Source organism: Tetrao urogallus, assembly GCF_951394365.1.
Source record: "Tetrao urogallus genome assembly, chromosome: 20".
Classification (NCBI taxonomy): Eukaryota; Metazoa; Chordata; class Aves; order Galliformes; family Phasianidae; genus Tetrao; species Tetrao urogallus.
The window spans coordinates 6,902,886-6,927,408 of record NC_136833.1 but is presented as its reverse complement, the minus strand read 5'-3'; the positions used below and the strand labels follow the sequence as shown (position 1 = coordinate 6,927,408).

The window sequence follows — 24,523 nt, the reverse complement described above, 5'->3', positions numbered from 1 at the left end:
ATAGTGTTCTTGATAGAAGCCTTGAGATAAGAGATGCTTGGATTTGTGTTCTGGCAGGACTCCATGGCAGGAAGCAGGGTATTTTCTCACAGAACGACGTTCAGATAAAATGACCCCTGCCTCCTTCCTCCGTTTTATCACATAGCTTTGTACCTGAACGTGGTTAAGGAACATTCTTACATTTTTTGGTGCCTTCTCTGTTTATGGCTTTGCCTACAGAGCACCTCAGTACAGTGCAGAGACATCTGAACCTGTTCTCAGTGACAAGTCCATCCGTAGCAATATGGAATACAGTGCAGACCGGTTTTCTTCCTGGTTCCTGAGTAGATGTGATGAGGTATTTTTTTGGTACAAAAACTGGCACTTAAAGAGTCCAAGCAGAATGGTGTAGTCCTACAGCAATGTTCTTTGTTGGGAGTTCCAATGCAAACTTAACCAGCAGAGATGAAAGATTCCAGGAAGAAAGGAATTTTTCTTCTCATACTCACACATCCTACTAAGAAGGTCAAACTGTTGACACTCATGAACGTCCTTCCTCTATAATTCCTAAGCACTGTAAGAAAAGTAACTGAAGATTTCAGTTTGATCCCATCCATCCGGGCCATGCATGGTAGCAAACACAGGACAGGGCATCTGCAGAAGATGAGTTGGTAGAGAGAACCGTGTTCACCATCCCTGCAAACTGCTTTGCACTGTCCTTTCTGCTGCAGAGTTCACTCAGGCTCTCTTCTGTGTTAAGAAAGTCTTTGGGGTCAGTTTGCGCACTTCAGGCTTAGCTGTAAGAATTCAACGCAATTCACATTATCATTCAAACACAGAACTGAAGTTACCTGAGCGTTTCCTAAGTAGCACCTTTAAAACAGGCACCAGAGGAACACACACACGAAGAAAACCCAGGACAAGGAAGATGTATTAATTGAAATCTGAAGGTACACAGAGCAAAGTTTGTAATACATACAGAAATAAAACTGAAAACAACAACAACAAAATTTATGTTAGTAGGCCATCACAAGTAATGAAATAAGGAGCGCTACAGAAATGCATTACACAGTCCTCTGAATAAAAATAAATAAATAAAAGTCTGCAATTGCACTGTATTTCACTTATTTTCTTTCTGTGGGAAGAAATTCTGATTTCTAATTTTCCTGAAGTAGTTGAATGTAGAAATTAATTAAACCTGAAATATTCTAACACAGTACTTTTTACACAACAAGATGCACAAGTGTGGAAAAGCCACGTAGCAACTGGAAAAACAAAAACACTGACTTAGAAAAACCCTCAGAAATATTCTCCATCATGAATTATGTTCCTGCCCCATCATTTTATGGGAAGTCATTTGCATGAATAATGAATAAAAATCAGTGACGTGCACATTACACTGCAGGCATCACACACAGGAAGACAGATCACAAAGCTCAGGAGACCCAAAGAGGCCGTTTGACACAGAGGCTTTCTGCAGCTTGCAGGATAAGCCCCCAATAACACTGACAAGCAAAACAAAAAGTTGCAAATGTTCTCAGAACGTCGCTATTTCAAAATAACAGACTTCATTTTGCAGACCTATTGAAATGCCTTTCTTTTCTCTACCACAAGAGGTTTTTTCAGTATACAAAATATTGCCCAGGAGTTAAGGATTCCAAAACAACAGACAGCAGATCAGGATCCCACAGATCTCAATTTTCCACAGAAGGAAGAAGCATCTCACATTTGACACTTCTTCCAGCAGTCTAGAGTCACGTTTCAGCAGGCACACGAGCTTGGACAGCAGCAGTTTTCAAGCTTAAAACTGAACCAGAGCAATAATCCATTTTACTGTAGCTTAGCTGCCCTGATTAAATGGGTTCCAGTCACCAGACCACAGCACTGAACGTTTGTGCTCCAGCTGGCTACAGCTGTCCAAAATAACAAAAAACCTTCCAACATCAGCCGCTGATGCTCTTAACTTTCCAAACATCTACATATCAAACACAGAACAACTAAAGAGAAGTTTCAGGCAAATCATCCATTTCTTCAAACGTATTCAAGGTGTTTTTGCTATTAGTTCTTGAATTATCTTGAACTTTGCTTGGATCTGCAAGAAAATGCATTATAAACAAAACAGGATATGGTAGAAACTGTATTTGTGAGATGGAGCTTTTGCACACCTGGTTTATGTTAAAAAAGACACACATTTATTTAAACAGCAAGTTGTCAGTTTGCTACCATATCTGATACTGAACGTTTTCTTACTGCCTCTCTTCTTTATAGCCGAAACAATTCTACTCCACAGTACAAATGCTAATTGACTGAAGAGCAAACTTCAAAACACATCTCAGATCCTCACACGCCCCGTGTAAACTCTGACGCCTGCTGCTGGAAGGACATCTGACTCCTTTGAGTTCACTCAGGTCTCTATGACACTTCCAATACTCTCAGCAAATGGCTGTCTTGAATTTCCTGGTTAACATTCACGAGGGGCAATTTGTCATCCAACACACATCCCAAACAAACAGCAATGTTGTAGGGCTGAAATACAGCAAGCTACACTTCTGTTAGGTAGAATCGGTCTGATTTGTTGCCACACCTTGCAATGCCATATGTAACAACTCAAGGAGTAAATCAATGCACTTTGCAATACCTTTTCCAGAACAAAATATGCTGTCTGTTAAGAAGTTATTCAGCCTTATGCCAATCAAGTGCCATAAGAGAATGTAAAATTTAGATCAAGAATAACTGCTTAGAGAAAAATAAATCAGCTACACCCACCATGTTTCAGTGCTGAGGAATAAATAATGAGAATTGTGGCCAAACCTCTCTCCAGATGGTTTCAGACCCCTACCACGTTAGCCATGAGTTTCCCTAGCAGTAAGTAGAGCAGTTGTGTATCTAGGTTATGTGCATTCACATTCTTAAAGGCAGAAAATTACATCAAAGGATTTCTAAGGAAAAGGGGTTTCATAAATAAGGTGGTGTGAAGCTGAGCAGTACCTGCTGGCCCTGGATCTTCATTAATAAACGAAACGTGTGTTTTCCACTCAGTCCATCTCACTTCATTAATCCTGTTTACATTGCACATAAATTGAGTCATTAGTGTACCTTATCTCCCAGCTACACAGTTGCACTTCCCCTTTTATTTTCTCACTCCTTGGGATTGCCACAGTTTGCCATCAGCACCTGCCCTTCTAGTACTGAAAAGCACTGCAGTGAGTGCCTTGTGCAGCGTTACGTATCATATGCAGATGGGAACAGCACTCAGATCATTCTGCAGTTTCACACATTATGAGTACAGCCTCACATTACATATAAGATTATTTTTCATTAAACAACACAATAACATTATCTGCAATATGATAATCACGTCAATTAGCAGTCAATTCTAAACATAGTTTCTTTTAAGCTAACATTTGGAGGTGATTATGATAAAAATGACATCCCCTGCAATAAGAGCTTGTACTTATATCTCAAAATCTGTTTTCTTATTAAAAATTGTTAACACAAAAAACCTTTTCTGTTAAAAGCAGGAAATAATCTGCCAAAATATACAAAATATTTTAAAGAGTCTTTTGAGGAGAAATAACCTTGAAGAGGCACAAAGAACAGAACAGAATAGCACAGAATTCAGACTTTACCTTAGGCAGACCCTTGTGTCGTTTTCAGCCACTTTACACCGCTCTCCCAGTTGGAATTTTTTCCTCAAAGACTTTGGTAAGAATTTTTCAAATTCCAAAATGGTTCTGGCTCTCTATTAACAATGAATAGTAACAGGAAAGTGGTTAACCATACTGAGAATCTTCTGACTTTGTAGCATACACGGAGTTATGGCATATCCTTCATCCACCATCCACGATCAACAGAGACAGAAACAGAAGTAAATAACATGTTGCAGATTTCTCGGTCAGACTATGAAACACACCTTCCTGGTGACACATCCAGGAGAATTAAAGTCACAAAGGTACGTAGGGACAGTCCATGAGGTTGAAAATCTGACACATAAGATTGGCTTTAGGATAGCTGTTAATTGTGAAGTTATAGGATACTCTTACATTAAACCTACAGATTTTCATTATTCGTACATACATGCAAATAGAGATTCTCACTGTTAACACCCGTCCCCTTCTATCAATGTGATAAGTGACAAAAGCTGCAGCTTGGAAGACCTGACCAATGCTTCTATACTTCATTAAGCAAGCTAACCACAAACAAACCTGGAGTTTCCAGATGTGCTCACTCTCTTTAGAAATATCTTCCACTGTTTCTCCCATTAATGCAATCAGCATGTTCAAGAGAAGAACAAAAGTCAACACAACGTAAGTTATGAGGAGCAGAAGAAACAGCACAGGATACTTGGAATTTTGCTGGATCTCCAGATCACCCAGACCTAAGGTGAGCTTAAAAAGATCCATCAGAACAGGTCCCAGACTGCTGTTGGAATGGCATTCGCCACCATTTTGGCAAGTTTCAATCAATGCAGCAAGAGCTGAGAAAAAAGCACGAGACAATTTTTATCACAATAATGCTTCATGTATACATTGCATTTTAATCTAAAGAATTCAAGATGCACTACATAATAAAGAGCTACAGCTACCCAGCAACGTACACAGCAGCAGCAGGACGACAGGAAACCAAGAGGAAGCAGAAAGAGCCCACATCCAAATGAAACTGCAAGCAATTGAGCAAGAGCCAAATTACTTATCTGTTCAGATAGTCTCTAGGCAGAGTTTAAATCTCTAAACAGGGCTTTTTAATTTCCAGAAGAAACCCCAACATGAGCTCTCATCATGATAACAGGGTTCTTAGTCATAAGAATGCCAAAATTTTTACTCACACAGAGCATCAGTGCTTTTCTCCAGTGATATTTACCTACGCCAAATCCCAGCAAAAACACGATATAGACAACTAAAAATTTTATCACATCGTTCAGGATGACCTAAAAAGTAAATAGAATATTTATGAGGAATTAAAATTGAGAACTAGTTTTATGTTTATATATCTGCAGGGATACAGGTGTGATGCACACTGCAGCATCAGATCGTTCTCATTAAGCACAGTGATCGCAGCCTCCATGGGAAGCCCAGAGGAAACTTAGGTCTGAGGTTTTTTTCTAGCCTTGTGAATGAGAGCCTGATAAGTTGTGTACTTCCAACAGAGACAGTAAGTGCACAACACAGGTATTACAGTATGTGATGCAATTAAATAGAACTCTTTTAGCTGAAAAAAGCTGACAAACTACTCATATATTTGATAAAATAAAATCTTGACCTTTAAGATATAAGCTAATTTCTGCTATTGAAGTTATAGGGTAGATTTTATATATTATACTTCAGCAGAATTAAAAAAATAAGAAAATTCGATATGAATTATACACGTGAGTTGCTGCACATGCTTCATTAGGATTCTACAGATCAGCAAGCACCAGGTAAAAAAATAAAATTAAATACTTGCCTTTTGAATCATAACACTGTAAATTCCCATGGACTGGAAACCTCTGGTGAAATAGAGCATATTAGCCCATCCCAGGGCCATTGCCAAAACAAGACACACGAGGTGTTCTTTGTAGGAAAACAAGTACAAAAAGACAGAGAAGATCACAAGCATAGCTTGTATAAAACTGTTAAAAAAAACACATGTATGTAAAAGGGAAATTACTAGCACAAAACCAATAGCATCATGGAAAAATATGTAAACAACTCTACTTTCATACTGCTTTCCATTCTCCCCTATGAACATAACCAAAATAATTTAACAACAAAGTGAGTTAAAATCTAGGTATGTTAACATATAATGGCTATCCTTATTGAAGCTTACTTTGAATAAACTCTTCTCCCCTGGACAGCAGTTCAATGATTTTGCTAACAGAGATATTTGGAATCAATAGAGTTTCCATGAGCCTCTCTGCAAGGAGAACACAGAGAACATGCAGTGCATTCTCATAGGATGCAGACCAGACTCTGGCAGCACAAGACTGATATTAGAATGGCTGTAGAGTTAAGCTGCCTGTTTTTATTGATGCATGATCTTATTCTAGAAAGGAGAGGAAATCCCCAGCTGTACGCTGTGTTTTCTTCCAGGAACAGTTGAAAATTAGATTTAGTTTATTAACCAGGTTTCTTAAATGTATTTGTCTATACACAGCATGAAGAGATGAAGCATGTCAAAGAGATAAAAGACAGTACTGCACTTTGTGAAAAACAGTACACATCAACTCCCAGTATTATTATCGACCAGTGAAAGCATTCCCATGTGCTAAGGAAAAGTGCATGGAAGATTACATCCATCTCTCTGAAAACTGATAAAGAAAATTGTGCATCTGCTCAAGGAATCATTCCTGCAACCACGGATTAGATACATAGTGTATAAAATATATGCATGACAGACTTACAATGCAAAGTGGAACCACGCATCAGAAAGAATTGACTGCAGGTCTGAGGGCCTAAGCAGAAAGATGGCTACACTCTACATCATGAGATAAAGAAAAAACACAGAAATGGAAGTGAGAGAAAGCAGGGGTCAAGATCAGTCTTCCAAAATCATGCATCTGAAGTTAATCCTCTGTAGAAATCTCTCTTTGTATCTATTTATTATTTAAAAGTCTCACCTCTTTTATGGCTAAAAATATGGCTCCTAACATAACCATCACCTGTCCTGATAACTGCAGCCATCCCACACCACGTGTCAGAGCCAGTGGATAAGGTGGAGCCTGCAAGACAAAGCCAACATGAAAGACTGAGTTCCATATCTGAAGGGTAAAAGGCAAAGGAAGTGGAAGCCTCATGCATGTAGCTCTCTGGTAACCAATTTAACTTTCTGTCTTTGTGTTATGCAGCTTTTGCAAGTAACTTCTACAGCTCTTCCTTCTAGATAAGAAATCTTGATGTGCGAGAGCCTGGTCTCAGTACAGGCTGATGTTCTGATACATGTTGGGGCACTTTTTTATTTTTATTCGCCAGCATTTTAAAAATAAACCAGAAAATACTATTGCATTTTAAAGCAGTAAAACGTGTTAGAGTTAAATGACTGCACTCACTTCATTTTCATTAGGCCTGTGGTAGGAAACTAATGTCAGAGTTACGTTGTACAGAAAATAAAAGCAACATGACATAAAAAGCATGTGGCGTGCAAATTTCTTCCATTTCATTCGCAGGAGTGAATTAAGAGGCTCTAATGTCAGCATTTCGTGGCGATTCTGTAGAAAGAAGAAAACAATCTACTAAGATTTGAAATTTCCACTTGTAAGAAAACTGAGATAATGCGTGCATTTTATGAACAGGCAACTTACACCGATGTTCGTGTTGTAGACAATAATTTCCAGTACTGAATTGTCCGCAGTGGTATCGAGTTCTGTCAAATCATAAAGAGAAGACTGGACGGGACCATAAGCCCAGTCTGTGAATTTTCTTGACAGGCTTCTGTTGGGTTTATCTCTTATCTCTCTGCTGAGGATGTATTTCAGAACCTAAAACATGAGCAGAATCATTGGTTACCAAATGCATTCTTCAGGGAACTGAGAAAGTATACAAATACACTTGTCAAAACCAATACCTTTCAGTTCCCATCTCTGTTAGAGTAGTGTAATTTAATGCATTCATAACTCTGCCATTAAGTAAGTGCTGCTAGAGATCACAAACTTCTAATAAATAAATACAGTGTTCTTAATGTCTCTGGATTTTCTGTCAAAGAGAGATTTTTCTGAGGAATGAAAGCACAATTTCCCAGGTGTTCACATTTATAACTTGATCAATTACTCTCTAAATCATCACACTGTCATCTCATTACCACATACACACAGATGATCTATGAGGAACAAATGCAACAGCAGCGTAACAGAGCAGTTCTGGAAAGTCTTCTAAAATGACTTGAAGATTTTGTACTGTCTAAGAGTAGTTTTGTAATAAATGCAATATTTCTGAGTTTCTGTACAACAGAAAGGTTTGAAAGGCTGTTCTTAATAGTACATATATTTTTTTCCACAGAGAGAGGTTCTTAGAGGAAAACCTTGGAGGGTAGGAGAAGCATTGCTTACATTTTGAACCCTATTAGCTCAGTGGTATACTGGTATAATACTGGCATACAGTACAGCACAGCAAGCATGGAGAACTACATTCCAGAGCACTAACGTCTGAGGACATGGTTGGTCTTGATGCTTTCTCCATACTTAAATTCTCTTAGATGCTACTGAAATAATACCCACCTCTAACTTCCCAGTTTTTGCAGCTAATTGTAGTGGTGTCAAACCCTCCTTGTTCTTCACTTTTTCCAAATTTCTGTCTTTGCTTTTCAACAGAATGGTATCATACATTCTGATTACAAAGTCATTCTGAGTTTTAAAGTCCTCTGCAACAGTAACTAATGCGTGGAGGATATTGTTTCCTCTGGAATCCTGCGAAGCAATGTTGGTCCTGGTGTTGTCCATTAACAGCTCAATAATATCTGGTTGATTGGTACATGCAGCTAAAGCCAGTGCAGTTTCACCTACAAAATTGTAACATGCAACAGGTGTTCATGTATTATTACAAGCAATCAAACTGTTGTTATAGGAATGATTGTATTAAATATCTTCATATTTAAAAGCATGTATCAATATAGGTTATTTTTAGTTTAGCTCTTGGTTTAGAAAAACTGAATTTGCACAAAAACATTTGGAGAAAATCTTCAGATTCAAGTTTGTGTCACTTCATTTGCCATTCAGCATTTAACAGTTGTCTTACAAATATATCTGAGTGTTAATAATACATTGGACTCTAGCAAATCTCTTTATAAGAGGTACTGTGCCATTTTTCTGTCCTGTGATACAACTTTCTTAGTCTAGGTTCAGTGACAGCAATGATCCACACTTGCCTGCTTTCTATGCTGTCTTACTTGTCTGGGCATTCCTTCCTAACAGTTGCAGAAATCCCATTTCTACTTACCAAAATAAAAGCCTTCATGTTTATGTTTGGGATTAAAGAAAATACCCTGGGCGTGAGCATTGACATCAGCTCCTTTTTCTATAAGAGTCTGAGTGATTTCAAATTGTCTTCTTTCAATGGCAATATTTAGAGCAGTCTGGCCTGAAACAGCAGACACAGGTATTTAGTGTGAAATCTTACAGTGTTACGATTACTGATGGCATATTTAGCTACATGCCTCAAAATGGGACCAGATGGCAGTACCTTTATATGCCTCTTCTGTGTATGCTGCATTGATGAACCTCTCCAAAATACCATTTTCTTCTGCAAAGGATAGTAGTATGTTCACTATCTCGTTTGTGTTGTTGTTTATGTTCAGTAGAGCTTTCATCAGACAAGTTTTCCCAGTATCTGAAGCTGTGAATTTTTTCATTAGATAATCTGAAAGAATAAATTTTGGGATTAGATCACGGCAGCCATCATTAAGTTGATGGAAAACAGCTTGAATCTTTTATTTGGAGCAGAGCCTGAGGAATACATATGAAAAGAAATTGTTTGGTAAACAGTTATCCAGTCACTCTATATTTGAGCTATGTGTACTTTGTGAGATGACACAGAGATGTGGTAGTGGTTAATAAGACAGCCAGTCTGCTTGCTTTCTTTTCCAGCTATCCCACCAACACAGTAACTCCAGACAAATCCAAATTCTCTTCTTTTCTTCTCTGCCTGCTCTACCATGCTACACACATCACAGACAGTGACTATGCCACAACCAGACTGACTGTAGCAAGGACAGACATCAGCTTTGAGTCTTGTACTACAGAAGCTAGCTCAGGTATGGCTGTGGGAACACAGTGCACTAGATCCCCAGGGTAACATAAATAAGAGACAAATACTCCCCAGTGTTGCATCAGAGGCAGCAAGAAAGCAGCTGATTGAATATGCTTTCATTTAGAAATAAGAAATGATATCCATTTGATTGCAAACAAATGACTTCAGATTTACACACGACTGGCTGCTGCACTGAGGTATTTCCTAGCAGAATACACATGCACTGCCAGAAGAGGTAAGAGTCTTCCTTCAGACAAGTCCACAGCTCACCTGGCACAGTCATGTTTGTGCAAACATTTGATCTCTCCTTCAGCTCTGCGAGCAGACCTTGCAATTCTTCAATATTCCCCTCAGACACTGCCCGAAACAGGTATTTCTTCAGCTTCTTCCGGGCTCCTGTCTGCTCAGGTCCTTGTGCTATGTTAGCACTGAATGATCAAAAATAATAATGGAATTGCAGAGTCAGTTTACTTTATTTTCTACACACGAGGAAAAAGAAATACAATTACTTGCACCAGACTACAGTGACTTGCCCCGTTTCCATACAGGTGTCCCAGTATGGATCTCTCCATATGTTTCTGTACATTACTTATTTGCTAAGAAAATGCTATTGAAAAGCAAAACTTAGAGTTATTTCTGAGTTTAATTAGTGAGTATTCAGAAGGCATACACGCCTCATTTCTGGGCACAATTGGTAATATCTACCCTATTATAGCTTTCATGTGTAGAAAATGCTTTAAGAAAAACTTCCCATCTCCACTCACCAACAACAGTCTGCATTAGGGCTATATTCAGTCACATCATCCTGAAGAGACTGTGGGGAATCCATGTCTTCCCCATTTGCAGATGCACTGCAGAAATGAGAAAAGCACAACTGCTAAGACAGGAAGATATTGGAAGACATTTTGGCAAACTGCATGAAGAACCAGTCAGTACTAGGATTGTCTGTTTCCAAAGGAGTGACAAAAAGGAAGAGATTCACAGGATTTTATTCCATTTAAAAAATCCTGAGGAAAGCAGCCTGTTTTGTGTTTTTCTACATTATTTCATTTGAGATCTTGAACCTGCGGGAGTTTCTTCTTCAGTGTTTGTTTAACACTTTTTGTGCAACATCTTCAGTGTTGCACCATGAAACACACAGTCTGCCTTCTCACATACTTAATTTGTCATCTGCCACAAAACAAGTGTTAAAGCAGTAATCTTGCATGTATTGCACACAGTGAATGTGATTGAAAGATTTATTACACAGTACACTGTAGGCAACTCAAGAACATCTTGCAGCTGACTGGAATGGAAATTTCAGCTAAAAGAAAGTAAAGCCTGGGCCCTCCGTGCATATTTAGGTAATAAATTTAAAGGACTTCAGTGGCATTGGTATTTTGTAATTTCTGTATGCCATTTCTAGACACTTCTAAAAACAAATCTGACATAAGAGTTGATTGACAGTCATTTTTCTCACTTGTATTTTTGTTTTCTATGGGATTTGGATATGATGAACTCTCACAGGTTAATAACTTAGGGAGCCTGGACTATTAGTTATTGACAAGGTGGATGTATGGACAGACTGCAAGGATTCAACACTGCTCTGCAGATATTTATTTGAAACAAAGCTAGAAGTTCAGAGTACATTCTTATTCAGTCCATCACTTCTCTGCAGAAAATCCAGTGACAAAGTGCATGCGTGTCTCGTGCAGGTTTGTTCCTGAATGAGAAGGAAAAATCTGGGTACCTGTCCTCTGATACAACAATACAACTGTCAACAATTCCAGAAAGCTGACCAGTCACCTATTAGACATAAAAACATTTAGTAATTCTGAGCTTATTCTAGATTTGATTCCTATTCCCCTAATTCATAATTCTGGCTTTCAGTACCATTCCAGTTTTTAAATATCTGGTGCATTCTACCCACTCATAATTTTTCTCTACTCATTCAGCATAAATAACTGCTTTAAATATCTCAGACTCAACATTTTCATGTTGGTTTGTTGTTAATGAAAAACAGAGCTGGGAATATTGCTAAATTAAGCTGTTGTTTTCACATCAGAAAATTGGGTGCATGGAGTTTGTCCTCATCTGTCACAAATAGCATATGCTTAGAAAGGAAAAGATAGAATTGATTTAAAATTTATTCATATTTGAGGCCTGATTTATTCAGTGCAAATGACAGCAGTAGATACAGATAAATAATCCAGCAACAATTGACCTCCAACAGAGGTCTTTAAAGTGACCAAAATCTATGTAAAACCGTGTGAAACTTTAGCTCTAAGGAGGAAGAAGGAGTAGGTGCTGAAAATGAAATAGATACACTTGCAGTATGACTCTTGTATATGCACTGATAACTTACCATGGGCGAATATTTGAATCCATTGGTTTTGAAAACACAGGGGGAGATGTATTATTTGGAGTTGCATTGCCTTCAAAACCTTCAATCTCCAGAAAAAAATGTGAACTGTTGAACATATTGCATTGAAAAGTTATTAGTAAAAAAATCAAATTCAACCACAAGATACAGAATTCACTACATGTAAGTACCTGGAACAACACTGACAATTAATATTTTCTGGCATCATACCTGTCTAATAGGATGCTGTCTACTTTTCCCTGGAAGTATCCCAGCCTCTACCATCAGTTAAGCACTTCCATGTTGGCAGGTGGGCAAAAGATCCCAAGATATTTTTAGAAGGCACAACATCAGATCCTGACATGTCTGAACATCAACACCAGCACCTAAAAGCAGCCTCACATCGGACTTCTGTGCCCACAGCTGAACACAGCACCACCAGACACTTACAGACAGCCAGACACATATGCATAAGCACTCACACATACATGTGCTTCTTCATCTACTACATTTAGTCCCTCTTTCTCCAGCCAGTAGCTATCATTCCAAACTCATCAGCAGTGATGAACAGCGATCCAAGTGTTAATTTCACTGTGTGTAACTGTTCAAACTTCATGACCATTTAACATTTGAGACGTGTCAGCAGAGCATCCCTGAAATTACCTCGGCATGGGGCACTTGTCAGAGTACAGGAAAAGCCTGGACAGAAGGAGGGCCACTGCTATCATTTCTACCACACACGCCACACTCACAGCTGCTGTAATTCACCGTTGTTTCACTTAACTTGGATCTTAACTTGGCAGAAAGGCTATGGAGTGAAAATGCCAAGGATTCATGCTGCTTTGTGCATTCCCCCACTATGATGTGCAGGATCTGTCCCAACAGGTAAAAGCGGTCAGAGGCTACAGTGCATTTCCAGAAAGCCAGAAGTGCTGCTCTTCAGGCTTAGCTGGACTGCCTCAGCTGCTCACACCAGGAGCAGTGTGCCACGGGTTGATATCTCTGACAGCACTGCATTCATGTGGAAGATTCTGGCATGCGATAGCTGTACAGCAGCTATGAAGTGGTGCCTGTTTTGGAAGCCAACATACTTAGCCTATACCAACATGTGGGTTTTCTGGGAATACCATGGGGAAAAAACCAAAATCCATCATGCAAAGCAAGGGGACAACTGCCAGAAATACCCAGGTGCTTACGTGGCCATGGTGCACACTGTCAGCAGCACTGCCCACAAACATAATCAGGTTCTGACAACGCTGGCAGTGCTCCTCCCATCCTGTCTCTTGGTTTTCCTGTACACGTACTGTTAGCACGCTCACACACCGGGGCCTTCAGGAATGGGAAGTCGCACTGTCTTCAAGTACATATTGCCAATACATTTGTCAACGTGAGAAATGCTACCCATGGAGGTGCACCAGGTGCTCAGTGGCACCACATGCCAGAAGGAAACGTTCTGAACCTATAGAAGTACAGCAGCTTAGAAACATGTAATTAATAGAACACGTTAAACCACTGCATTAAAATTCATGTGATCTTCGCTCCTTATATTACAGGAATGTTGTTGGCCACACCCTGAGCTCTTGGTTGAGAGATGGCAAACCCCCAGGGTTACTGTTACTGATACCACAAAACAGAATAGGAGACAGGAGATTAAGTAATTAAGTGTAGTACTTGTCAGTATTTGTTTTAACTATAAAATCTTCCATGGAATTGCCCCTTTTTGGAGTACTGGCTGAGTTCCTCATACACCCCATCGAGCCCTTCTACAAGCAAAGTGTGATGATTTGAACACAGGGTTTCTCTTTTTGCATTTAATATTGGAAGGAGAAATTGGGCCAACCAGGCAGCGGGTTTCAAATAACTTGTGACAGCATTTCTGTAGAAAGTGATTCCTCGGATTATTAAGAAATCATAAATGTTAGAACAGCCACAATTGCCTGGGCCTTCACATGTTGCCATAATAGCTAGTAATTAGCCAGAGTGAAAAGTTTATGAATTAAATTCATCCTCGGTCTACAGTAACATAAGTGATTTCAATAACACACAGTATCAGGGATGAATTACTGCTCTTATTACAGTATTCACATTAAATTAAAACCCTCAATCTTTGTATTAATTCCTTACCATAAAATATGAATGAAAGGGAATATTTTATTTTATAAAATAAAATAGGTAAGAAATCTCATTAATCAGAATCATGAAAAATTTAATGAACGTGGGTTTCTGTTTGTAATAAGGATATCCCAAACCTCCTGCCCTACCAGCTCTCATTCTTTAATTCCACCTCTGCTTCCCCACAGTCTGCTATATTTCCTTCTGATGCTGTTTGCAATGTTCCTTTTTTCCAGGCCAGCATCTTTCCTACAAAGCCTGGTGCATCCTGCCAAGTCATGGCTTTAAAAAGACCACTTTACCTTCTCCAACTGAAATGCTGATCATCATCAGACCAAATTCTTGTAAGCTCATAAAGGTATATAAAGTGGATGTAGACCAGCTTTAACAGACCAGTGCTCACATCTGATGTCTCTAGGATAGAGTGTTTTTCCTATTAGGGTGAACACATCTGTCTATCTAAACAGAATACTCTTCCACCTACAAACAGCATAAGCCCTCCATTTTTTGAAAGCATCTTCTTTTATCTGGTCTATCTCATTCATATATACAGCATGAATAAAGATATTAGTGATACTGCATTCCAAATATCTATTGGAAGAGATTAAAAGGGAGATACAACATCCTACCTTTTCTTTGTGGGAGTGCCCTCAGTTGGTTTCTTCTCTTGCTGATTTGAAGGGGGTGCACCAGGTGGATTTGTTTTCTTGCCCATTAGTGGAACAGCTTCTTTGTTATCTTTAATCATGTTTCTGCAGTAAGCAGAATCGTGGTTACTTAACACTTCAACAAAGTATGGGGACCAAATTACCCACTTACAATCTCTTCACAAGTAATCATACAACTCTTGATCTTCTTATCAAAGTTTTTCAGTTTTCAGTTATTAGGCACATACATGTCATTTTATGTGTCAAGGCTGGAGGGTTATGCTCAAGATTGTCTAAATTCTAAGAAAGGGGTCATTAAGAGTGATACCATAAATCCAGCAGAACTGTAACTTCAGGTATGTGCCTAAGTTAAACTGAAGTGAGCTCAGCAATCACAAGAACAGTAGCTCTGAACAGTGTCCAGCCTGATCTCAGCTAAACAAATGATCACAGGGGTGACATCAAGGACCTTTGTGTGCTGGTGACACTTGTCAGCATTTCAGAAGGAAAAAAAAGAATAAGCCATGGCTCTGCTGTATGGAATCACCAACATCGTGCCACACAAAAAGATGTTAATGCATGTTATCTGCCTACAAACACTCACAACACAAATTCTTTCAGTAATAATAATATTCTTCTAATTTCTCAACATAATACTCGCAGGCGTGATTTTAAATCACAACAATAACCTGAAAGCAAGAAGGTGGATTTAGATTCCACCTAAATTAGGATCCACAATTAATGTGAAATCAATTGAATGTAGAAACAGTAAGTTTTACAAGGTCATGGATCCATTCCCAAGCAGACTGGGGAAGTGCCCTCCATACCCAAGGACAAACTAAACAGATCTGAACAACATGTACTGCACTTTTTTCCCCTCCTACATCCACTTTTCTTAATGTGACAAAAGTACATACAGATTTTCTACTCTGTCTCAACATATAGAAGGCAGATTGTGAAGCATGTCTGAAAAGACCTGACAACAGGGATGAAAAAGAGGGCAGGCATATCACAGCCTTCACTTGAATGTGTTGGGCGATGTGATACTTGACATAAATCACATCCAAGGGGACTAGAATGAGATGGAGATGGGCATCAAACAGCTTTACAAAGTAAGTGATTTTAGAGGAAGGGAGTTGTTGGAAACAGACCAATAGGTCAAAATATATGTCAGCAAAAGGAGTTTTGATTTGAGAAAAACACAGTTGGTACATGTGTGAAAGTTAGAGGGGCACAGAGTGGTCACAGAGCCGGAAAAAGCAAAGGCTAAGGTTAAAATCTGTAAAGCACACAATGGACGCAGGGAAGAGCTTTTAATTTGTGAGCAATGCTGGAGCTGTTGCACATTTCTGCATGGGACATCCACAGGGGGAGTATGTCAAAAGCCCCACCTGCAGGCAATTGTCACTGCAGACATTTTAGCACTGTCTTGAGAGCAGGAAACATTTAAGAGAGGTGAAAGTAATCAAAGATAACACTGAACTTTCAGTCTATGATGGAACACTATCGAACCACCAGTGATTTAAGGGAAGAGTTTGAAGAGGAACGGTTCACTTCTGTATATTTTTGTCATTTTATATACTGCTTTCACAGCCACATCTAAGATCTGACGGAGACTATTTCAGACAAGATGTCAGTCTGCACAAGTAAAAAACTGCAGGCATAACAGTAACCTCCTGCAGTGCTGAAGTAGTGTCTGCTCCTCATTTTTAATCACTATTAATTGCAAGCCCAGATGAAAATTAAGCCCAGGCTTTTGACTGTATCACTTACTGAACTCAGTTCTTATTTTAGGTACATTCATACAAATGTCATGACAATAAATGGAGCTTTTTTAGGCTTATCAGCTTCTTCCTCCCTCTGTCTTGTTAGTTTAATGACTAACTGCTTTCATCATCACCTTCCCGTGCACTATCATTTTATGTAATCTATGACATACAGAGAAAAATATTGGAACAGTCTGGAGAATGCAAAATCATAATTATTGCAGCCTATGTAACCCGATATGGAGTGTCATCTTTAGTTGTAACTATTTTTGAGTCTCATTATCTGTTTAATTGTTACTTACCTGCCATCAGAGAGGCCCCTTATTTGAAGAGGGCAGTGAGACAAAAATACTGTGTTGATTTATAGTATTAAGAGTTACTTTGGAGGAGATTCTGAGGACATTCTGTGGATGTAGTATCTCACCTCCAGTGTGACAGGGAGAAGAGGGACGTGCCTTTGTCTGTAATGGTGAATCGGACTTCACCACTTTTACAGAGTGAAGCATTTCACACAATATCACAGACCCACCTTTCACTTATCTGAGAAAAATCATACATACTCATACCTCAGCAGATCAATGACACCATAAACATTTATCTGGGGGACTGTCATGGGACAAAGGTCTTCTCTTCTCCCTTAGGGGCAGAGCAGAGGTGGTGACCACCGAGAGATGTTTCATTCACGGGATCCTTTGAACACCCACAGCTGATTCTTACCAACTCATAAAACAATCCTTTCCCCCAGAGGAAAGATGATAAAAATTCCATTTTACTTTTGTGCATTATTTATGGTACATATATCCAATCAGCAGAAAGCCACACTTGATAGGAAGAGTTTACTCCTCCTGTAAGATTTTCAATCTTTTGAGGGGCTGTGGTGGACATCAGACACTATGAAAATGTCATTTTTTTCTTGAGGAGAAGCTATATTATTTTACTACAAAAGTTTTTCCTACCCAAAATATTAAAAGTCTCTGTGAAAAGCAATGTTTTTCAGTGAGGAAAATGCTTTAAAATTATTCTCCTGCTTATCTCCAAATTGAATAAAAAGAGGATGTTTTAGAGAGTTGAAATAAAGGCTACTCTACCACGCCAGCTATTCTGCCTCTGACGGTTACTACAGTGAGTGAATCTCTCAGTAGAAGGTAAAAATATTTTTAACTTCAGCCTGTATGCCAGTATATTTTGGTTCGCCTCAGCACAGAAATCAGAAAGTGTCACAGTGCATTAAGCAGAGAAATATAAATGAAATAAGCTGTATCTTAGTTTCGGAATGCCTCTAAGTCAGTGTGGCACACCTTGGGAGAAAGACAGGTTAATAAATGAGAAAAATGGCAACAACCACAACAGCATTCTCCAGTTGAAAGCCAGGCTTAGTGAGGATAGTTTAGAAGATTTCATTCTCTGGAAAAGCATCACACCTACTCCAAACACCCACAGAGCTCTTACAGAACTTACCCTGTTTACAAAACCTGCATGGCAGAGTAGAGAAGGCGCCTCCGAGTTGTACGAATGAAGCTCAGATTTGGGGCCCACTGATGTTTCGACAACATCCAACAGAAGGAATCTTCCAAATGAGTAAAACTATATTCAGGGTCAAAATGATTCTAAAAATGCACAAACCCCCTTCTTCAGTCATCGGGTTTGCTTAGCTGTTGGAAAGCACAGATAAGTACGGCACTGGAGCGCTGAAGCCTTACAGGGTTTCTTACATCTGAAATTAGGAAGCAGAGAGAAACTTGCTAGACAACAAACTCTTTACTTCACAGCTGCCAAAGTGGGATGACACACACGCAATAATTATATACTAAATTATTACTAAAGCTGAGTCGCTCATGGATGACTTAATGGTAGCAGTAGAATATCTAAAATGATCACAGCACTCTGCAGTTTACATTCTGTATTCAAAAGAAAATGGTTATGCACACACATTTAGGTTGTAAATGACATCCCTTTATGTCGTGCTTAGTTTATTACATATTATGGAACTATTGAGAGAGCACAAAGCAAAAATGAGAAAGCAATCATGATAAGTGCTCCAGAAAGCAAATATTTTTGCTATTACTATGAAAAAAAATAGAAATGGGTTCAGAAAATCTGCTTTCATAGCAATAATGTCAGTGAAAACATGGTGGGTGTGCTTAGATCTTTCCCTATCTGCACGTTTTCTGATGAATGTGTATCCTCAGGGTCTGTGAGGATACAACACGCCTGTGTTTCACAGAAACAGCACTGATGTGACTTCTCACTATGGAGAATTCTCACTACAGGGAATGGTGTTTTCCAGCTCTGCTGGTTTGGAGCTGTTAAGCAATGGTTGCTGCACGCTTCTTTCTTGGGACATGCCAGAAAAGGAACCATAAGTTCTGCTCTCCTTACAGAGTCTTTCAGTTACCAGTGTTAAAGGTGCACTTAAAACCTGCATGTCCTTGCAATGAAACCCAAAAGACAAACTCAGAACTCGCCTTTCCTTCACTTGATTAATAAATGGGAGTTAAGGGGAATAATGCAAGTTGGAAAAACAAAAATATTTCTCCACTGCAAAAAAGGGAAGAAAGAGTAATGTTTGAGGAAGCTGGAAATGAAAACATAAAATACCTTCAGGATGTTCAGATTTAGAACAGGCAATCGAACCTGAACAGAATGACTCTAAAATACATCTGCAAACTGTAAGTGAACTCCACTTGTTCAAGCAGATCTCTTTAAAGAACAGGACTGCTGGGTTTTATCTTTACATCACATCAAGGTCAGCCCTTTGGTGTGAAATACCAGGAATGTTACGTTGTTTCTGGTAATGAATCAGCTTCCACAGAACAGCACAGAGAAAAGGTTCATGCCTACACCAGTTCCATTTGGCATTAGGAGAGCGTGGTTGGATGAACCAAGCACACATCCAGCTCTGCCTGACACAAACTGATGATGATATATTCCAACCCGATGATGATATATTCCAAACCCTGCACTGGGCAAAGCTGTTCACGCCTTGTCAAATGACTGCCTAAGCTAATATGCTGCAGTCTAGAGTCAGTTGCTTTGATGGTCTCCTAGCTGCTGGTCCAACCACTCAAGAACTGAATAATGGCATTTAATCTTGCCTGGAAGAACACTGGCTTTGTTCTCCACACTAACTACAAGAAACTGTTTAATTGCAGTCACTCTGAGGCTGGAGTATTGCATGTGAAAATAGGCAAAGTTAGATTAAATCTGGGTGAAGGTGCATTTAAGGACTCTTGCTTTAACTCTCCTAAAAACAACAGTAGAAAAGCAATTAAATTCCTTTGCAAAGAAGGCAGAATAAGTTCAGCAGCAAGCTGTACTTTGAACTTAGAAAGCAGCTGTATCTGAAAGTACCCAGATCTGTGTGCTTAGCAGCACACAGGACCTATCAGTGTGGTCTATTTACAATGTTGTAGCAGTTAGCCAAAAAGAAAAACAGGGACAAGCAAGAGCCAGAGCCTTGTATCAAATCTGACTATGAAAAAAGAGAAGACTGTGAGAGCTCTAACAATTCACATGCCCAAGAATTACACTTCATCTTGCCTGATATGTGCTAACAGCTTCTCCCTCCATTATGAGGTCATTAAGTTGCCAGTGTGGCCTTTTCTGTGCAATTGTTTGAGAAGATTTAGATTTACAAGACATGTGGACAGATTATTCCTGGCTAGTTTTCCTGAAAATGGGTAAAAACACCACGTGCTGCACATGGGTGTTGTGAGCCTGAACAGAGCTGCTTTAAGGGCAGACCTAAGAGTCAGGAAATAAGAAGCAGAACTACAGTAAGTCACATCTGTGCAACCATCTTCTTATAGTTTTCATCATTAACGCACTCAGCCTTTAAGTTCCCAGACCTGTTCCACTCAGATTTCTTACAAGCCATGGAGGATTTTGCATCATGGCTGTGCAGACCACTTTACAGAGTTTCACATCAGCTACCAGCTGTCTCACTTACTTAAAGAAACTCCATAAAGACACTCTATTAAAAACCAGACATGCATCTCCTATGAAAAATGACTTGAAAACATTAGCTTTGGAAGGCGTGCACAGCACCAACAAGCAGCAGATGCCCTATCTGGCATTCATTATCTTGTTTTTCTAGCAACTGCTAGACTCTAGAATCTAAACTGAACAAGATGAAGGAAGCCCCAGATGGGAGGCATTGGGGATTTGGAGATTCGCCATCTGACATCAGCAAACTGCATTTTCTGTTCTGCTGACATGTGACATGATCTGAGTCAAACCTGCATTAAGAAATTGTTCTGATTTCACATTTAATTCTGTGAATCGCAGTACTCCACCTGGTAATCACTGGGAGGAAAAGCCATTATCTAAAAAACATTCTTAACATTAAGAGGCAACAGCATGGGTAATTGTAGATTACTTATTGTCAGTATTCCATTCCCCGATGTCCTCAGAAGTTTAAGTATTACAGCGCTGTGCACAGCAACTACCAGCAGCAGCCCAGTTCCCCGAGCACTGCATTTCATTGATTCACAAGGGTTCTCTCATGATTTTATGGAAAAAATGCACCTAAAATCCCTTTGTTTCTTGGAAAAGGATTCAGCACAATCGGTCTGTTGTGGGAAGGCTTCACAAGGTATCCCACAGAATATGCTTTTAGGAGAATGTATGTGCATTTAATGCTGAAGAACCACATGAAGAGCACTTCTGCAGCGTATGCTAAAAAGGGGAAGATGCTATCACTTTCCCATAGATTTTCCAGCTAACTTTTAACCAGATGAAGAGACAGAAACGAGTAATAGGAAAGACACAACAGCATGGTCACACTGCTACTCTAAACAGAACTCAGACCAACTCGAACCTACACGTAATACTTCACTGAGAACTTTCAAAGCAAAAACTTTACTTGGCTGCTCCGAACCTCAGAGTCCCAATTAGGTGAAGGTTGATCTCCAGCTATTTCAGAATGAGTTTGTACCCTCAGTCAATCTTAGCTGTGGTGCATGATTTCTGGTAACACTAAACAGCACTGGGAATTAAGCAATATGAAAATGCCTCAAGGAATACACTGTGAACAAAGCACGCCCCACCTATATGCTACAGTTTTTTTACTCCAGTCTGTTCTGCTGCTGCTTGACTCAAGTAGCCTTTAGGGGCTCACCACCAAAGCTGACGAGGAACAGAAATGTTATAATAATTTTAGGCTGAACTGTTGTTTGGCCGTTTGATGCTTCAGTCAAAGGAGCATCAAAACTCCTCATTGAAAAGAGAGTATTTTAATTGGTTTCACTCGTCTAAGTCTGGGGAACAGTTCTTTCCCGCTCCAAAGATCTAGTTAAAGCTGTATAACGATAATACGAAGGGGAACAAAAATTCACCCACTCTCAGGTCTTCCACTGAGAGCTAAACCTCACATCACCTGTAGCACTTCTATCAGATGCTCACTGACTACAACAAAACAAAGTCCCTGCAGGCCCCTTTCACTTACTGTCAAGCTGTTCCTGGGAAATAAGTGAAGAAGAATTCAAGGAGAACATTGAACAATTGAAATAAACTTCAAAAATAAGAGAGCTAAAACATGCATGTGCCATGTTGCTGCAATCAGGATGGCATAGCATGTATTTGTACACATGAGCTGAATTTTGAATCTTCTAGTGTTTCCAAAGGGAGTTATCTGAGCAGATACACATCACACGTGCCCCATGGATAGATCATCTTTCCAGGATACATTTTCCTGTCTCAATTTCAACCACTATTCTCATTAAAATATCTTTTATTATGCAGATTTTGTCCCCTTTGTCAGTGCTTCCATTTTCTGTCATACAGACCCTAGCTAAGATAGAGATGTTCCATTTGTCATTGCAAATCAGTCTCTTGAGAACCCTCTATCCATTTCCAGCCCTAAATTTCACTATTCTGAATCTTGCTGCTAATGAGGGACATTGGCATTCCTGTGTCTTTCTCTACGTCAATTAAACGTTCCTGACTTTCAAAAACTGAGGACACAATCCCTTTTCCCTGGGTGGTTCATTATCCACTCTCCTTTGGAATAAGAGGAATTGTCTCTGAGCTACACCTACTATACCACCTTGGAGAGAAATGACTTCCACTTGATGACACTGCTTAAAACTGCTCTTACTGGCTGAGTGAGTAGGACACACTTCTTCCCAGTTCCTGTCACTGGGAGTTGCTCTCCTGGGCTGCTCCACAGTCGGCTGACATGGCAATTCCTGTTGACATGACCTTTCATGTCAACATTCAGGTGACTAAACCGTTCAGGAAGGCTGATTAAAACAATGACAGACAAGTACAATTTTGGTTGATGATGGACTCTGAAAACCTCAGTGATTTTGCAAATATTCATGTCTCTTCATACCCTCTCATTGCCAGCATATTGAAACAGGAAGCATTACTAATAGTGATGTAGCTCTGCCACAGTATCACAAACACACCAGAAAGGCAGAAGTCTCATGAGATCATTTGGTTGATTTCCCTTCCTTCCCCAAAAAATAGTGTACTCTCCACCATCTATCCTGAAGCGTTTTGTACAGTTTAACATCTGATGAAATTGGGTCCATATTTTCTCCGTGGAAACTATTCCAGAGTCAGAAGTAATCCCAGTCTGCATGGTGTGGGTGATGGGAAGCACTTCAGAGCTCTGTAACCACATCATAAGACCCAGAGTGCTCACGCTGTCTATGGCAGCATTGATTAAGACATATTCCTTCCAGGCCTTAGTACATCTTTGCCTATTGCCTAGTGGAGCAAGAAAGACTCATAAGTACCTTCATTCTCACAGATGTTTGCCACAGAAGGACAGTGGCATTACCTGGCTTTTGGCAAAGAGAAATGCAATCCTGCATGATGAACGTGATTGGGGGCAGTAGAGTAGGACAGCGGTGTCAGAGGAAGAAGGGTTTTCCTGGGGCAAGCCAGCTATGGGACTGGGTAGGATCTCTGCACACAGCGTGGGGGCCCTCTGGTGGGCTGTGCAGGCTCCCATGGAGCCCACCAAAAACCGACAATGCGCTGCCTGAGAAGGGATTAACGTTGGTGTTTAATTAGGACAAGTGGGATGCGGGCTACAATGCCAGCTGCTGCAGAGGGCACAATAACTACATAATACAGGTTATGTGGCTCCACATTTTTCAGGTAATTTATATACTTTCCTCAAATAATTCAGAAATCATTGGAATTTGAAAGATGCAGCAGCTTATGTGACTGACTAAGCATAAGTTGCATCTCAGGTATGGCAGTGCTGTAGCATACTCAGATAGACGTTTGGCTTTTACACATGTTAATCAGCCCATTTTCAATTCCCAGTAAAGTGAAGCCCAACTCACCTTAGATGAACTCACTTCTTGCTGTCTCCCATCATATGCACATTTACACTCATTATTTACACTTACTGCTAATTACAGTCACTCACAGACAGATGAGGTGAGCACATCAACTCCATTTCCTTTGTTTTTGAGCCAGCATAGAGCTGAACCTCCACCCCAAAAATAGAAATAAAGACTAATTTATTGTAAAGCCATGCTTCTTGTCAGCCAGTGGAATTGTCTAGCAGTACCAACAGCAGTGTCTGGTCCTAGCAAAGCTGTTCTTAAAGTGCAAATACTTCCTGACGAGCCACCTCTCTTTCCTGGGGGTTAGTCACAGCCCTCCACTAAGGCTTTGTGCTCCTTGTCTCTTCAGAAGCAGCGCGTCCCCTGTAGGCATCCCATCCAGTCTGCCTTAACAGAGATGCACCTTCATTTTCAAAGCACTTCTGTGCATTTAGATGGAATGAAGATGAAGGAAGAAAATTGTGGCAGAGCCATGGTTAGCTTACTCTAAATAAATGTGCATGACACCAGGTTAGAGACCCTGCTAGGCTATATTGCCCCAGCTGTGGGAAACAAACTCTTGCCTGCAGCAGTAACTAAGTGGTGATATAGCTAGAAATTCTGATAGGTTAGTAATAACTTACTCGAGAAAAATGAAAATTTTCTTTTTTGCTTC

The 24,523-nt window shown here is 39.7% G+C and overlaps 1 protein-coding gene across 1 annotated transcript; it reads right to left on the bottom strand.

Annotated features, from left to right (window-relative positions):
* Positions 1-1,976: 1,976 nt before the first annotated feature.
* Positions 1,977-14,896, bottom strand: TRPV3 (transient receptor potential cation channel subfamily V member 3; the record flags this gene model as incomplete). The annotated part of the gene is made up of 17 exons (XM_079545106.1): positions 1,977-2,071; positions 2,968-3,038; positions 3,609-3,721; positions 4,185-4,456; positions 4,840-4,906; positions 5,422-5,587; positions 6,359-6,432; positions 6,575-6,676; positions 7,004-7,162; positions 7,256-7,432; positions 8,168-8,448; positions 8,886-9,026; positions 9,129-9,305; positions 9,966-10,123; positions 10,460-10,546; positions 12,040-12,144; positions 14,778-14,896. The coding sequence occupies 17 exons, from the start codon at positions 14,894-14,896 to the stop codon at positions 1,977-1,979; spliced, it is 2,364 nt and encodes a 787-aa protein (XP_079401232.1).
* Between the last annotated feature and the right edge of the window lie 9,627 nt (positions 14,897-24,523).